The sequence below is a fragment of the Thalassophryne amazonica genome, chromosome 16, assembly GCF_902500255.1.
Source record: "Thalassophryne amazonica chromosome 16, fThaAma1.1, whole genome shotgun sequence".
NCBI classification, from domain to species: Eukaryota; Metazoa; Chordata; class Actinopteri; order Batrachoidiformes; family Batrachoididae; genus Thalassophryne; species Thalassophryne amazonica.
The window spans coordinates 6,490,472-6,508,847 of record NC_047118.1 but is presented as its reverse complement, the minus strand read 5'-3'; the positions used below and the strand labels follow the sequence as shown (position 1 = coordinate 6,508,847).

General features: G+C 41.7%; 1 protein-coding gene across 3 annotated transcripts in view; it reads right to left on the bottom strand.

Moving 5' to 3' along the window:
- asic2 (acid-sensing (proton-gated) ion channel 2) overlaps window positions 1–18,376 on the bottom strand; it is a 1,153,097-nt gene that overhangs the window by 21,085 nt on the left and 1,113,636 nt on the right. For all 3 annotated transcript variants that reach the window (XR_004565497.1, XM_034189651.1, XM_034189650.1), the window contains 4 exons: window positions 6,772–6,925; window positions 5,276–5,367; window positions 1,250–1,329; window positions 894–962 (listed from right to left, as the gene is read on the bottom strand). Coding sequence is in view for 2 of the 3 variants with exons in the window: in XM_034189651.1 (XP_034045542.1) it covers window positions 894–962; window positions 1,250–1,329; window positions 5,276–5,367; window positions 6,772–6,925 (395 nt within the window). In the remaining variant the exon portion in view is untranslated. The remainder of the gene's footprint in view (window positions 1–893; window positions 963–1,249; window positions 1,330–5,275; window positions 5,368–6,771; window positions 6,926–18,376) is intronic.

The following is an 18,376-nucleotide window of genomic DNA, read 5'->3' as shown; positions in this document are numbered from 1 at the left end:
ACAGCGTGTGTGGTGTCGTGTGGGTGAGCGGTTTTCTGATGTCAATGTTGTGGATCGAGTGGCCCATGGTGGCGGTGGGGTTATGGTATGGGCAGGCGTCTGTTATGGACAAAGAACACAGGTGCATTTTATTGATGGCATTTTGAATGCACAGAGATACCGTGACGAGATCCTGAGGCCCATTGTTGTGCCATACATCCAAGAACATCACCTCATGTTGCAGCAGGATAATGCACGGCCCCATGTTGCAAGGATCTGTACACAATTCTTGGAAGCTGAAAATGTCCCAGTTCTTGCATGGCCGGCATACTCACCGGACATGTCACCCATTGAGCATGTTTGGGATGCTCTGGACCGGCGTATACGACAGCGTGTACCAGTTCCTGCCAATATCCAGCAACTTCGCACAGCCATTGAAGAGGAGTGGACCAACATTCCACAGGCCACAATCGACAACCTGATCAACTCTATGCGAAGGAGATGTGTTGCACTGCATGAGGCAAATGGTGGTCACACCAGATACTGACTGGTATCCCCCCCCAATAAAACAAAACTGCACCTTTCAGAGTGTCCTTTTATTGTGGACAGTCTAAGGCACACCTGTGCACTAATCATGGTGTCTAATCAGCATCTTGGTATGGCACACCTGTGAGGTGGGATGGATTATCTCAGCAAAGGAGAAGTGCTCACTATCACAGATTTAGACTGGTTTGTGAACAATATTTGAAGGAAATGGTGATATTGTGTATGTGGAAAAAGTTTTAGATCTTTGAGTTCATCTCATACAAAATGGGAGCAAAACCAAAAGTGTTGCGTTTATATTTTTGTTGAGTATATATAAACATTCCGCTGAGGTTTTCCATGCTCAGAAGGTTTAAAGATTGTATTCTTACCACATCCTCAGCATGACTTTCGTCTTCCTCCTCTCTGCTCAGTAAATCTAGTATTCTCTCTTTCACCACCTGCAGATCATAAAACAAAACTCAGGCTTCTGATGATTCCCAAGACACGTTTTTGTAATTAAGGGCACCAGGAATATGCAACGCACAGGCAAAAAGTAATTCATATGCTGAAACGTCCAGTGCTACTTCTTTCATGACATGAGGTTTATTGTATTAGGATAAAGGCGCCAAAAGCACGTGTCAGTTTATTACACAAGCCGCCGGTGTAGGTGAGTGATGTGTGTAGCTGTAATTTAGAGGTCTCATTTCTCATTTCTCAGTGGTGGAAGTAGTAGCTCAACACTGACCTCATAAGCGTAGTCAAACAGCTCAAGGATGGTGAGGATGCTGGCGCCAATGAAAAGACCCATCTGACCTCCAATATCACCTGCAGGTTTTACAGTCATGCCGAAAAAGTAAAAAAACAAAAAATAAGATTCAGTTTTAAATGACAATAGTCAATGTGAGTTTGCCTTTGGTAGGCCCATTAAGTTGTATAACGTGTCAAGTGTTGTTCAGGTCACAGTGATGTCAGTGCTCAATGTGCTTTTTTGCCTTTTGTGAGGTCTTTTTTTTCAACACAACCTCACCTGTGTGACTTTGCAGTGTTTCTTTCATTCTTTCTCTCAAAAATTCTTGAAAGGGTAGTTGTAAAACAGCTAACTGATCATCTGCAGAGGAATGGTCTATTTGAAGAGTTTCAGTCAGGGTTTAGAATTCATCATAGTACAGAAACAGCATTAGTGAAGGTTACAAATGATCTTCTTATGGCCTCGGACAGTGGACTCATCTCTGTGCTTGTTCTGTTAGACCTCAGTGCTGCTTTTGATACTGTTGACCATAAAATTTTATTACAGAGATTAGAGCATGCCATAGGTATTAAAGGCACTGCGCTGCGGTGGTTTGAATCATATTTGTCTAATAGATTACAATTTGTTCATGTAAATGGGGAATCTTCTTCACAGACTAAGGTTAATTATGGAGTTCCACAAGGTTCTGTGCTAGGACCAATTTTATTCACTTTATACATGCTTCCCTTAGGCAGTATTATTAGACGGTATTGCTTAAATTTTCATTGTTACGCAGATGATACCCAGCTTTATCTATCCATGAAGCCAGAGGACACACACCAATTAGCTAAACTGCAGGATTGTCTTACAGACATAAAGACATGGATGACCTCTAATTTCCTGCTTTTAAACTCAGATAAAACTGAAGTTATTGTACTTGGCCCCACAAATCTTAGAAACATGGTGTCTAACCAGATCCTTACTCTGGATGGCATTACCCTGACCTCTAGTAATACTGTGAGAAATCTTGGAGTCATTTTTGATCAGGATATGTCATTCAATGCGCATATTAAACAAATATGTAGGACTGCTTTTTTGCATTCGCGCAATATCTCTAAAATTAGAAAGGTCTTGTCTCAGAGTGATGCTGAAAAACTAATTCATGCATTTATTTCCTCTAGGCTGGACTATTGTAATTCATTATTATCAGGTTGTCCTAAAAGTTCCCTAAAAAGCCTTCAGTTAATTCAAAATGCTGCAGCTAGAGTACTGACGGGGACTAGAAGGAGAGAGCATATCTCACCCATATTGGCCTCTCTTCATTGGCTTCCTGTTAATTCTAGAATAGAATTTAAAATTCTTCTTCTTACTTATAAGGTTTTGAATAATCAGGTCCCATCTTATCTTAGGGACCTCGTAGTACCATATCACCCCAATAGAGCGCTTCGCTCTCAGACTGCAGGCTTACTTGTAGTTCCTAGGGTTTGTAAGAGTAGAATGGGAGGCAGAGCCTTCAGCTTTCAGGCTCCTCTCCTGTGGAACCAGCTCCCAATTCAGATCAGGGAGACAGACACCCTCTCTACTTTTAAGATTAGGCTTAAAACTTTCCTTTTTGCTAAAGCTTATAGTTAGGGCTGGATCAGGTGACCCTAAACCATCCCTTAGTTATGCTGCTATAGACGTAGACTGCTGGGGGGTTCCCATGATGCACTGTTTCTTTCTCTTATTGCTCTGTATGCACCACTCTGCATTTAATCATTAGTGATTGATCTCTGCTCCCCTCCACAGCATGTCTTTTTCCTGGTTCTCTCCCTCAGCCCCAACCAGTCCCAGCAGAAGACTGCCCCTCCCTGAGCCTGGTTCTGCTGGAGGTTTCTTCCTGTTAAAAGGGAGTTTTTCCTTCCCACTGTAGCCAAGTGCTTGCTCACAGGGGGTCGTTTTGACCGTTGGGGTTTTTACGTAATTATTGTATGGCCTTGCCTTACAATATAAAGCACCTTGGGGCAACTGTTTGTTGTGATTTGGCGCTATATAAAAAAATTGATTGATTGATTGATTCTGACATGCTGTATTAACACAATGAACCTAAATTCCCACAAAAATATAAAATTTGAATAGAATTTTATTTTTTTTTTTTTACTGTGAAAACCACAAATGTTTAACAAACCATTTTTATAACTATTTTTATTACCACTGTTGCTCTGGGGGTTGGTAAGGTTAGACTTTACCTGTGTGAAGCGCTTTGAGGCAACTCTGTTGTGATTTGGCGCTATATAAATGAAAATAAATTGAAATTGAAATAACTTAGAATGCAAATATAAATTGTAAATTTCAAATAAACATATGTATAAATGGGAAGCATCATCAGCTCTAACTTCAGTCTATGACCTGTTAGTTGTGGATCTGCCATCCCTGGAGGTCCACCTCACGGAGGTTAGTTTGGACCCCATTCTCTCATTCTACTCTCACATCAAATCCATCACAAAATGTGTTTTTTACCATCTCAGAAACATCTCCAGACTCTGACCTTCACTTTGTGATTCTGTGCCTTCCATGCACTTGTCAACTCCAGGCAAGATTACAGCAATGTTGTTCTGTAGTTCAAATGGCTCAATCTGGAGGGTGACGGAGACCCACCTTATAACTCACCCTGGACGGGGCACCAGTCTGATGCAGGTTACTTCTCAGTCAAGGCTGGTACCTATTTACAGCTGGGTGGTCTGAGACAATGCCAAAGATGTGTGTTGTCTACAGCATACCCAAGAACCAAATCCACGTATACATATTGGTAGGCTTCATTTGCCTCATTCATTTCTTTTATATATTGGGACTTCTCAGTGTGTAGTACTGATTAGTTAGCACACGTAATGCCTCAGGCGCCATGGTTTCAAAGGATCAACTCCTTTAACAGAACCAACAGGTGTGTCTTTAGTCTGTTTGTTCCACATATTGTATCATACAAGAAGACGAATAAATGTGTGATTCAGACTCATGAAGCCCAAAATCAAAGAACGGCACAACTCTTTCTTTTCCTTCTCTCACTTGTTAATGAAGGTACTCAATCATCTTGCTGTGAGTTTTTAACTATTTTGGATAAGTGGCAAAATGAGTTGAAAAGTCAACAAGGCTTCTCACACTTAGTTTAATGTCTTGAACCTACTCTGTGGTGGTTTGGGTACTTTTTAATTGACATTTCTGATCCCAGAAGCTGCTACTTTTTTGACCTAATATGATGTACGATCATTTCTCTCAATCAAGGCTCCCAAGAAAGTACACGTGAATATTTAGACACAGGTCCCTTCGACTTACATTTGAAAATTTAGTTCTTTGTGCAAAAAATACACTTTAAAGTTGGTGCTTGGGGGGTGAAAACAACCCTAAATATCTGACAACTGGACAAAGGCCACCACCAATATTCATCCTTTAATGCTAATTAATCTGTGGTTATTACCATAGAAGCTTCAATGTGCTGACAAAGCGTAAAAATATGACCACATGGGAGTGAGAATGTGAAGGAAAAAAGGCAAGGTTGTACAGAGCGCTACTCCAGAACCTGTCTATGTGACGACATCACACATAATCACCAGTGTGTCTGTTTGTTTAGATATGAACTAGTACACATTCTAACTTTGCAATATTGTGAACGATGGGTCATGGTGAACAGTCAAAAGAGTGCCTTCCTACCAAACCAGATGGCCACTCCACTGAGTCTGATCTGCTTAAGGTTTCTTCCCATTATCAAAAACACTTGAGGGAGTTTAAATGTGCTTACTTAGAGGGTGGTCAGTTTTAAACCTTGCTAATGTGTAGCATCTTGTGGCAACTTGTGTTGTGATGTGGTTGTTTATAAATTTAATTTGTTATTTGTCATTCTGTAAATAATTTGGTTCATTATTAATATTTTACGGTACTGTCAATACTGATGAGTTAACATTTAGCATGAAGGCATCATCCATTGTTTGTCCACCATCCAGTCAAGTATCTTGGGTGTGAATATGGTGGCATCAAGCCAAGCAAAATAAGTGTGCATGATTGTGAACCTACCCAGCAATCCTGCAACTTCATAGGCCTTCTTCTGCTCAATAGTCTCATAATTCAGAGCCTCAAAGAACACATCCAACACCAAGATGTTGTCCCTGCAAAATGAAATAGCAAGACCTCAGTCCTTAACTCATACCACATCAAGTGTTCACTTTGCAAGAAACAAAATCGGTAACTCATGCACTTTCTGCAGAGCTGAGGAGCCGAGGGACCATGACCGCTGTGTGGGAGGGAGATACGCTCAAGGCAACGACTCAGTCAGTAAGAGCTTTCAGTACTTTAAAATGGAAAGACCATCTAAACAATATAGTACAGTACAGAGTATCAGCAGGTAGGATTGAATTCTCACAGGAAACTCTCTCTGGTCCCTTTGTGTAGAACATGGACCATAACTAGCTTTCCTTGATTTCAGTTTAAACTGATATTCAATATATTGTAATATGAATTAAAATGTATTTTAAAGTTTTAGTCTGTGTATTGGCAATTGGGTGAGGACAATGAATAAATGACAAGAAAAAATGGTTAAAAATTTTTTTTGTTTCAAAACAGTGGCCACTGTTGACCATCTGGCAAAAGTATCACAAGGTACAACCCAAGGGTCATCGCTAGTGCACAGTTATTTGCTATTTCTACTGCGCAATAATCAGGTACGCCTCATACAGGAGGGTTCACAACACACACACACACTTTGCAGACAGTGAGGTGCATTAATGCATCATTTGAACTGAAAACAAATATTAACAATGAAATCAATGTGACAACATAAGAAAAATGTAAAACTTTATTAGGGCTGGTTTTGACAATATTTTCACTCTAGTTTTCCTCCTCCTGGGGTTCATTAAAAGTCCGCACTGTGACAGGCCAGCGTGATTGGTGGGACCTTGAGCAGATCAGCTGGTTGGAGGAGGATGAGGAGGAAGTGGAGAAGGCGTTATGGTGTCAAGCACTCAAATGCTTCACTTCAGGGAGCTGTGGTGGACGTCTGCTGTGCCCATAAATGAGCCGCTCGCACTTTGACGCATTTCCACACCATAAAACCACAAGTTTCTGAGCCTGGCATCTAAATAGCAATGTGCCAGGTGTGCTCACTTATGTCTTAAAAGGATACAGTTTATTTCATCTCATGTTCTAAAACACATCCATGGCTAATTAAGCGTTTAAGTACAAACCCTTTGTACCCTGCACCGTGTACTGTAAGTAAGAAAGTTGAGTTGGACAGGCCCGAAATGCACCTGCTCTATGCTCTTTAAACAACACATAATCAATACAAGGCCCACTGATTTAAAGTAAAAATTTAAATATATTTAAACTCCTGTTATTTGGCATTTTAATGACTCTAGCAACATATGACTTGCAATAGCTGTAATTGAAATAGTTTTCCTTTTTGTAAGTTCAGACAATTAAATACAGACGATGCATTAAATTCTCATAAAACAAACACACAAACAAAAAGAAAAAACAAATAACCAAAATCTAAACAACAATAAACAGATACTCACGCAATGTACTTTTCCGACTTGTTGAACTTCTTCTGCAGGTAGCGGGCTGAGGTCTTGCTTGGGATTTTGACCATGGAGAGCTCTTTGTTGTAGCGTGTTGTGTTGCACGGTGTCCTACACATGCAATTACTGCTGTCCACCGTCGACAGTTTTGCTACATGTGATGATGGATGGGGTACGAGTGGCAGAATGGGTGGAGGGTGATGACCACAAAAGGAAAACGCCACATCTTTAAGATCCAAAGTGAGACTTTCAAAAGAAACATATATAAAAAAAGAACAGTTTGAAAGCAGCAAATAATTTCAAAGTGGCTGAAAGCCACTTTGAAAGCCACCCTACATCTACTCAGGAGGTAGAGAGGAGACAGGAATCAGGTGTGTTAATGAAGAAAGAAAGATTACAGTTAGAATAGGGAGGAACTAACAATGGCCAAAAATGGCAACATCAACAAAAACATACTAATCCTTCCATATCCTCCTTCTTTGTGAAGTCTTGCCAAATAAATGTTAATAACTTTATTTGCAAAAATGGACATAATTTGCAAATGCTAGTGCAAAAAATTCAAACAACATCTCACTCTGCCCAAAATAGAAGTAATTAATGGGCTTAGAGAAAAGCAGATCCCTGTGTGCAAGCCTCTCAATGTAACCAACTGGGGCCTGTACTACGAAGCGGGGTTAACTTACTCAGATGTAACCCAGGGTCAACCTCTTAAACCGGGGTTAACAAAACCTGGTTTTCTCAAGTGGTGTTAATCGGTACTACTACGCTGAATAAGATGTTGATTTGTTGAACCTGTGTTAACCTAATTGGAGTTTGTGCGCGTTCACATAAAAGGGGCAGGTTGCAGCACATGTCACCATTTTTCAATGATGACGCGGTCACCTTACTTTACCGAAGAAGAATGCACGATTGTTATGCGGAGCTATGAGGAATTTAAATTAATGTTAAGGGGGAAATCAAACACATCATCTGCCAATAAAGCAAGACAGGCTTGTTGGCAACGTATTGCTGATTGGGTAAATGCGTACATACAATTCAATTGTTCTCCAAATCTGTTACAGATGATTAACCTGTGGAATGTCTAATATGTGTAAAAAAAATGACCTTCTTTCATTAATTACGCCCAGATGCAACACGATTCAGAAGTGGGTGTAGGCTTCCTAATAAATGTTAGGTTCATTTAATGTTTCCTAAATAGGCTACCTTGACTGTATGATTGCTATTCCTAATCCTGTCAATATGTCAGATGTAATAGCAGTGCCAAACGAAATACAAAAACATCCTTCAGAACGGTAGGTTTATATTCATAGCTTGATAAGCCCACTTCGCCTAATTAATGGACATGCATTAGACCTATTTTAATATTAGTAATTACCCGCGATTGCATAAAACCCTTCTTTGATTTGCATTGCGGATAAATGACCAGGGAAAACGACAAATGCATCCAACAGTTTAGATAGAGCAAGTACTACCTTGTGAATCATACGACATACAGTATTCTTGCTCAAATGTTCAGCATCACCGATGGAATACATAAACTGTCCACTGGCAAAATAGGCACAAGGCACATTATCTGCTCGATCGTCGGGGCATTGCTACACTGTAAAAAATGACTTGTTTTTACAGGAAAATGCTGGCATCTGTGGTTACCAGGGAATTCCTGTAAAACATACAGCAGCACAGTAGATAACATTACAGACATAATATGTATATGGATTTACAGTGAATGAACCACGGCTGACTCACATTAAAAGAACTGTTAAATCTACAAACACGAGCTCTCTTTTTTGTACATTTAACCGCTGTATTTTTTACAGGAATTCCCTGGTAACCACAGCTGCCAGTGTTTTCCTGTAAAAACAACAGTCTTTTTTTACAGTGTACGATGGGTGATGTTACAGACTTCTGGCCCGATTAGCTGACAAAGATAACGAATTCCCTCGGCTGAGAATCTATATCTTTCATAGAGAATATCGTCCGGGTATGTCAGCGGATTCTGGCGGTCTTTAAAAACCCTCGCCCTGTGAAGAGAGCCCCTCACAATTTGTGCCCCAATATCAAATGGATCATCCAGGTAGGCCGGCATTGTCTTCGGAGTGATTGAAGGTGGATGGACGGTACTTATAAAGGGAGTGGTTAAGCGAAAACCTCAAGCTAACCGAGAACATAACCTGCTCGGAGCAGGTTTGGCACACAGCATAAATTGCCATGGCAGCATACCTCGATCAAAACCTATCCACCTTTCGTAGTACGGGTTAACCGGGAAGTTACTCCACACGTCATCAACTTATTCCCGAAGTTACCCTGATAAGCCAGTAACCCTGCTTCTTAGTACAGGCCCCTGTTGTGTGCAGGTGTGTTTACATGTGGATTGGTCCTGGTCCTGGTTCCCCTTGTAGTTCCCCTTAGTTCTTTGTCTTGGACCTGGTGCTGTCTTGGTGTTGTCTGTCTCCTTTCCTCTAAGGTTCATAGTCATGTTCCTCTGTCAGCTGTGTGGGTGGCTTCCTGGTGTGTGTGTGTGTGAGATACTCCTCCCCTTGTCTCGTCCCGTCAGCTGTACTCCTCTTCCTGGTGTGTAACAGCTCTGACTCGTTCCTCTGTTCTCTGTGTCCGTGTGTCCTGGCTCTTGTGATCATGTTTTATTTCGGCCCCGGTTTTGCTCTGTCCATTTATGGTCCAGGTGATGGTTGTTCATGTATGACAGCATAACCTTCTGTTATTGTGATGTTTTCTGTTATATCATTTTCTGTGAGAATTTCCCACTTCGGTTCTGATTTTACACAGGTTTATTTCCACGACAGTTTCTGTACATTTGCACTTGGATGATGTTGGTTTTGTTTATATTGTTATTGTTATATTTATGCTTTTGCTTTTAATCTGAAGTTGTGTTTTTGTCCCATTACATTCTGTTCAATCTCACGTGCATTCTGGCTTCCTCTGTTGTGTTTGCACCTGTCACGGATCAGTTCATTTGTTATTTAAACTCTTACTAGTTCATGTTGCTTTACGATTTGATTCTCTCATCTTTCCATTCCTTGTGGTTTCCCTGGTAATTACCCTGTGGGAATTTAGTGGTCTTCCCATGTGGTTTTTGGTCTGTGTTAATTCATCTGGTATTAATCTATTTTTCATTGTTTTTTCACCATGTGGAGGTTGTCACCTGTTGGAACTGGTGTGTAAAATAAATCACTTTGGTTTTGGTACATAATTGTTGTGTGCTACTGCTTGCATCCTGGGGTTCTATTTTTGACTTTTCCTGATCTAACCATGACAACTAATAACAGCTGAGGTGGGGACTAGATGTACGCTTTCACTCACCTTATGTATAAACCTTCGTGGTGTTCTCATTCTACTCCTGCCTGATGGCTACATCCTTCTCATCCTCCTCCTGATCTATACGGTCCCATCCTCCGCACATACCTAAACCATTTCACTCAGGTCTCTTACTTGGCCTCCACACTGTCCTATCTAAGGTCCCACCTACCTCTTGCAGATACTCCTGCCTGATCTTGTCCATTAGCCTGTCATTCACTAATGCAAATTTAAATACTCAGTAATATTCCACCTCTACCTTGGACACATTTGTCATTCCTAGGCCCCACAGCTGTCACACTCTCCTTAAATATATCCTCCACCACCCTCACATACTTCTTTGCAATTCCAAGTTTCCTCATACAATACCAAAACTCTTCTTGTGGCACTCTACCTTTCTCTAAATCCACAAACATAGATTACAACTCCTTCGTGCCATCTTTATATTTCTCCATAAGGATTCTTGAAGCAAGCATTGCATCTGTAGTGCTCCTTTTTTAAGCATGAAACCATGTTACTGTCTTCTGTCAATCTCCCTTCCAATACTCTTTCTTATAACTTCATGCTGACAAACTTTATTATATTTAACTTTAATTCACAACCATCTGCCCTTTCACATTCATCCTCACCCTCTTCAATTTCCAGTTTCATACTCACCACTCTATCAGACTATAAATATTTTATGAAAAATGTTGAATCCATTTTCCATCAGTTATCTCAGGTGGAGTTCTGTTTGGTGGAGTTTAAGTTACATAACCCAGTTTTAACATTCACCAGCCACTACTTCCAGTTGTTCCTGGAAATGGGAGAGTTTCCCTGTCCTGTTGAGATGCATTAATCCCTTAAGCATGTTATGAGTTGGGGAACACAGTAGCACTGTTGCCTCACAGTGAGAATGTCCTGGGATTGTTTCCCATCAAGTCCTTTCTGTGTGGAGTTTGCATGTTTTCCTCATATTTGCATAAGTCATGAAGGTAAGGTGAAGTGGTGACTATAAATTGGCCCTAAGTGTGAGTGAGAATTCGAATGTCTTTGTCTACATGTGGACCTGCGACAGACTGCCAACCTGTCCAGGGTGTGTCCCTCCTCTTGCCCAGTGACTGCTGGGATTGGTTCAAGCTCCTCTGTGACCCTTAATTGTAACATAATAGTCAATGGAATTTCCACCAAAGTTTTTGTCACTTTCAGTATTGGCTTCCACTTATCTGAAACACATAGTGCAACCAGTTCAACTGGCTCTCTTCACTTTAAAAGAATGTCAGAGATCTTTATGGTGTTCCTGCAGAGGAAAGTCATTTCGGCTGCTTTTGTCTATAATTTCAATATTTCAGTCTATGTACAAAATTCATGATGACAGGTGAGGGTATAAATCAAGAGCTTTGCCTTCTGGCTTAGCTCCCACCACATTCGGACAGACAGAGTGAATACTGCTCTACTACTGACACCACTCCAGTCCACCTACTATATACAGCACCTCCCACTCCATTTATCCTCGCTCCCCCACTGGGGATAAACTTTGTCACCTTTCTAGTACCATGAGCTGAATCTGAAGATGCGAGGGTTGGACCATCAGAACTTATTAAGAAGATAGTTAATAGTCATTATTACATAGTCTAGGTCAAGGGTCTCTGATTCTGTTCTTGGAGAACACCTGCCCTGCATGTTTTCAATGTCTACTTGGTGTTTCCCAGTTCTTGATTAGCTGAGCACACATGACTGAGTTAAGTACCTGTGAGTGAAACTGGGACAGTTAGAAAACATGCAGGGCTGGTGCTTCCGTGGCTAGTGTAGCAGATAAGCATAAGAATCATTCAGTTGATGATTCAAGCACCAAATTTAATATAAATACTTCTGAGACGTCCGTTAGCCACATGGAATTTTAAAATGGGACCCATTTTTCAATATGGCCACCAAAAATATAGCCTCACTCACTCATTTTCAACCGCTTACTCCAATTAAAGGTAAGGAGGGATGGACCCTATCCCAGCATTCACAGGGCGTAAGGCGGGGTACCCTCTGGACAGGACGGCAGTCCATTGCAGGGAAATATAGCTGATTTTTACAAATAAATCACACTGAAATAAACTAAGATTATATGAGGAAAATACATATTTCTGGGTGCCATCTTGAAAACAAATGTCTGCAATCTTCAAAATTTAAGTAGCTAACAGCTTTTTTGCAAAATGTTCAGCAAGACGTACCATTGTGCCAAATTTGATGCGTGTATCTCAAAATGAAAAATTCTTATGACATATTTATCTGCTGCACTAGGAGTGTGCTGAAGACACATGGTCAAGCTCATACCATGGGTTATCTTACCAATGCTAACCAATGGAAACAAAATCAAAGAAATGCTGTATCGAACCACCAACCATTCTTAAGTGGTAAAGATTTACAGAGATCAATGTGGTGCTCAGAGCCAAAGATAGCAATGTTTTTTTTTCTTATACCTCCTGTCACACATAGCCAGAATCATGCAGAATGGCGTCAGAATGACGAATCGGTGCACATCCGAAAAGTGTCGGGTTTCAGTTCCAAAACTTTCTGACACCCATCTACTGAAGTCCACACAGTTGGTCAAAATCAGCTGGAGGCCCAGGCTGTGATGCACATGTTCAAAACCCTCTGGGCGCTGTTGAGATGGGACACCTATTCAATGGGCAGCCATGTGCAAAACGATTTGAGTGCATACAGAGGAACCTCCAGATTAATCTAGCACGGCAAAGCCTGCTGGTATGACCTGTATGTGCCACGTATAATAATGTCCACCCCACCGGAGCGCAAACGAACTGTTGAAATGTATGTGCCATGCTTCATCCATCCATCCATCCATCCATCCATCCATCCATCCATCCATCCATCCATCCATCCATCCATCCATCCATCCATTTTCTTCCGCTTTATCCGGAGTCTGGACGGGGGGGGGGGCAGCAGCTCAAGCAAAAGCCGCCCAGACCTCCCGATCCACACACACCTACCCCAGCTTCTCCGGGGGAACCCCAAGGCGTTCCCAAGCCAGCCGAGAGACAGAGTCCCTCCAGCGTGTCCTGGGTCTCCTCCTGATGGGACGTGCCCGGAACACCTCTCCAGTGAGGCGTCCAGGGGGCATCCGGAAAAGATGCCCGAGCCACCTCAACTGGCTCCTTTTGACGTGGAGGAGCAGCGGCTCGTCTCCGAGCTCCTCCTGAGTGACCGAGCTCCTCACCCTATCTCTAAGGGAGCGCCCAACCACCGTGCGGAGGAAACTCATCTCGGCCGCTTGTACTCGCGATCTCGTTCTTTCGGTCATGAGCCAAATCTCATGACCATAGGTGAGGATCGGAACGTAGATCGATCGGTAAATTGAGAGCTTTGCACGCTTCATCATGGTAATAATGTCGGACTCTGTAGTTTTCTCTGGGCCCCTCCCCAATCGGACCGGGAGTGACATGTTTAGCCGCATGTTCTCCTTGAATTGCTGGCTGTCTGAGTGGTGTCCAAAAAATGAGGTGGGCTTCATAGATAATTGGCAAAGCTTCTGGGGAAAACCTGGTCTTGTTAGGAGAGACGGCATCCATCCCACTTTGGATGGAGCAGCTCTCATTTCTAGAAATCTGGCCAATTTTCTTAAATCCTCCAAACTGTGACTATCCAGGGTTGGGACCAGGAAGCAGAGTTGTAGTCTTACACACCTCTCTGCAGCTTCTCTCCCCCTGCCATCCCCTCATTACCCCATCCCCGTAGAGACGGTGCCTGCTCCCAGACCACCAATAACCAGCAAAAATCTATTTAAGCATAAAAATTCAAAAAGAAAAAATAATATAGCACCTTCAACTGCACCACAGACTAAAACAGTTAAATGTGGTCTATTAAACATTAGGTCTCTCTCTTCTAAGTCCCTGTTGGTAAATTATATAATAATTGATCAACATATTGATTTATTCTGCCTAACAGAAACCTGGTTACAGCAGGATGAATATGTTAGTTTAAATGAGTCAACACCCCCGAGTCACACTAACTGTCAGAATGCTCGTAGCACGGGCCGGGGCGGAGGATTAGCAGCAATCTTCCATTCCAGCTTATTAATTAATCAAAAACCCAGACAGAGCTTTAATTCATTTGAAAGCTTGACTCTTAGTCTTGTCCATCCAAACTGGAAGTCCCAAAAACCAGTTTTATTTGTTATTATCTATCATCCACCTGGTCGTTACTGTGAGTTTCTCTGTGAATTTTCAGACCTTTTGTCTGACTTAGTGCTTAGCTCAGATAAGATAATTATAGTGGGCGATTTTAACATCCACACAGATGCTGAGAATGACAGCCTCAACACTGCATTTAATCTATTATTAGACTCTATTGGCTTTGCTCAAAAAGTAAATGAGTCCACCCACCACTTTAATCATATCTTAGATCTTGTTCTGACTTATGGTATGGAAATAGAAGACTTAACAGTATTCCCTGAAAACTCCCTTCTGTCTGATCATTTCTTAATAACATTTACATTTACTCTGATGCACTACCCAGCAGTGGGGAATAAGTTTCATTACACTAGAAGTCTTTCAGAAAGCGCTGTAACTAGGTTTAAGGATATGATTCCTTCTTTATGTTCTCTAATGCCATATACCAACACAGTGCAGAGTAGCTACCTAAACTCTGTAAGGGAGATAGAGTATCTCGTCAATAGTTTTACATCCTCATTGAAGACAACTTTGGATGCTGTAGCTCCTCTGAAAAAGAGAGCTTTAAATCAGAAGTGTCTGACTCCGTGGTATAACTCACAAACTCGTAGCTTAAAGCAGATAACCCGTAAGTTGGAGAGGAAATGGCATCTCACTAATTTAGAAGATCTTCACTTAGCCTGGAAAAAGAGTCTGTTGCTCTATAAAAAAGCCCTCCGTAAAGCTAGGACATCTTTCTACTCATCACTAATTGAAGAAAATAAGAACAACCCCAGGTTTCTTTTCAGCACTGTAGCCAGGCTGACAAAGAGTCAGAGCTCTATTGAGCTGAGTATTCCATTAACTTTAACTAGTAATGACTTCATGACTTTCTTTGCTAACAAAATTTTAACTATTAGAGAAAAAATTACTCATAACCATCCCAAAGACATATCGTTATCTTTGGCTGCTTTCAGCTTTGGTTAGACTCTTTCTCTCCGATTGTTCTGTCTGAGTTATTTTCATTAGTTACTTCATCCAAACCATCAACATGTTTATTAGACCCCATTCCTACCAGGCTGCTCAAGGAAGCCCTACCATTATTTAATGCTTCGATCTTAAATATGATCAATCTATCTTTGTTAGTTGGCTATGTACCACAGGCTTTTAAGGTGGCAGTAATTAAACCATTACTTAAAAAGCCATCACTTGACCCAGCTATCTTAGCTAATTATAGGCCAATCTCCAACCTTCCTTTTCTCTCAAAAATTCTTGAAAGGGTAGTTGTAAAACAGCTAACTGATCATCTGCAGAGGAATGGTCTATTTGAAGAGTTTCAGTCAGGTTTTAGAATTCATCATAGTACAGAAACAGCATTAGTGAAGGTTACAAATGATCTTCTTATGGCCTCAGACAGTGGACTCATCTCTGTGCTTGTTCTGTTAGACCTCAGTGCTGCTTTTGATACTGTTGACCATAAAATTTTATTACAGAGATTAGAGCATGCCATAGGTATTAAAGGCACTGCGCTGCGGTGGTTTGAATCATATTTGTCTAATAGATTACAATTTGTTCATGTAAATGGGGAATCTTCTTCACAGACTAAAGTTAATTATGGAGTTCCACAAGGTTCTGTGCTAGGACCAATTTTATTCACTTTATACATGCTTCCCTTAGGCAGTATTATTAGACGGTATTGCTTAAATTTTCATTGTTACGCAGATGATACCCAGCTTTATCTATCCATGAAGCCAGAGGACACACACCAATTAGCTAAACTGCAGGATTGTCTTACAGACATAAAGACATGGATGACCTCTAATTTCCTGCTTTTAAACTCAGATAAAACTGAAGTTATTGTACTTGGCCCCACAAATCTTAGAAACATGGTGTCTAACCAGATCCTTACTCTGGATGGCATTACCCTGACCTCTAGTAATACTGTGAGAAATCTTGGAGTCATTTTTGATCAGGATATGTCATTCAAAGCGCATATTAAACAAATATGTAGGACTGCTTTTTTGCATTTACGCAATATCTCTAAAATCAGAAAGGTCTTGTCTCAGAGTGATGCTGAAAAACTAATTCATGCATTTATTTCCTCTAGGCTGGACTATTGTAATTCATTATTATCAGGTTGTCCTAAAAGTTCCCTAAAAAGCCTTCAGTTAATTCAAAATGCTGCAGCTAGAGTAATGACAGGGACTAGAAGGAGAGAGCATATCTCACCCATATTGGCCTCTCTTCATTGGCTTCCTGTTAATTCTAGAATAGAATTTAAAATTCTTCTTCTTACTTATAAGGTTTTGAATAATCAGGTCCCATCTTATCTTACGGACCTCGTAGTACCATATCACCCCAATAGAGCGCTTCGCTCTCAGACTGCAGGCTTACTTGTAGTTCCTAGGGTTTGTAAGAGTAGAATGGGAGGCAGAGCCTTCAGCTTTCAGGCTCCTCTCCTGTGGAACCAGACACCCTCTCTACTTTTAAGATTAGGCTTAAAACTTTCCTTTTTGCTAAAGCTTATAGTTAGGGCTGGATCAGGTGACCCTGAACCATCCCTTAGTTATGCTGCTATAGACGTAGACTGCTGGGGGGTTCCCATGATGCACTGTTTCTTTCTCTTTTTGCTCTGTATGCACCACTCTGCATTTAATCATTAGTGATCGATCTCTGCTCCCCTCCACAGCATGTCTTTTTCCTGGTTCTCTCCCTCAGCCCCAACCAGTCCCAGCAGAAGACTGCCCCTCCCTGAGCCTGGTTCTGCTGGAGGTTTCTTCCTGTTAAAAGGGAGTTTTTCCTTCCCACTGTAGCCAAGTGCTTGCTCACAGGGGGTCGTTTTGACCGTTGGGGTTTTACATAATTATTGTATGGCCTTGCCTTACAATATAAAGCGCCTTGGGGCAACTGTTTGTTGTGATTTGGCGCTATATAAAAAAATTGATTGATTGATTGATTGATTGAATTATGAATTATTATCATATACAGTGAATGCCACTGTACACAGTGGCACACACAGTGAATAACCAACAGCATACCTGATGCTAATGTGAAGCTAACCGGCTTCTCCTTGGTGCACGCTGACAGAGACACTGTGGCGTGTGGGAAAAGTAAAGGGGGAGGCCTCATATTGTATATTAACAATAGGTGGTGTAACCCTGGACACTTTACCATAAAAAAGATACTATGCTGCAGAGACTATGAGCTGTTAGCCATTAGCATCCAGCCATACTACTTACCTCGGGAGTTTACGCACATCCTGGCTGTCTGTGTTTACATTCCACCGAGAGCGCACATGGAAACAGCGGTGGAGGCAGTGGTCGGTGCAGTTGCAGAGCTTCAATCGCGGCATCCAGAGGCACTGGTGGTCATCTCAGGGGACTTTAATCATGTAAGCCTGGATTCCTCGCTGCCAGCAATGCATCAGTATGTGGACTGTCCCACACGCGGCGACAATATTATTGATTTGTTGTATGTTAACGTTAAAGATGCCTATCAGGCCACGCCCCTCCCTCCTCTCGGCAAATCGGATCACATCTTGATTTCCCTACAGCCTACGTATACACCTCTTGTGAAGAGGCAACCAGTAACAACACGGGCTGTGAGGAGGTGGACACCGGAGGCGGAGGAAAAGCTCAGGGACTGTTTTGACAGCACTGACTGGTGCACGCTGTTAGAACAGTACGGAGAGGACATTGAAGGAGCTACTCAGTGTCTGTCGGATTATGTGAGTTTCTGTATGGACATTGTTGTGCCCACCAAAACAGTGAACTCTTTTGCAAATAATAAACCCTGGATCACAGGGGAGGTGAAGGGGGTTTTGAACAAGAAAAAGAGAGCGTTCAAAACAAAGGATAAGGAGGAGATGAAAAGGGTGCAGAAGGAGGTGAAGGCCTGTTTAAAGACAGCTAAAATGAGCTACAAGAAGAAGGCTGAGGGGAAACTGCAAGAAAACAACATCAGAGAAGTGTGGGAAGGAATGAAAACAATAACAGGGTGCAAAAAGGTGGCTGGGTTGGTTGTGGAGAGAGTAGAGAGAGCTGATGAACTGAACGCATTTTTCAACAGGTTCAGTGATGCCCCTGTTCTCCCTGTTTCCAATGTTGGTAGTAGCCAGCCCATCACTGTGTCCTCCCCACGACCAGTTCTCACAT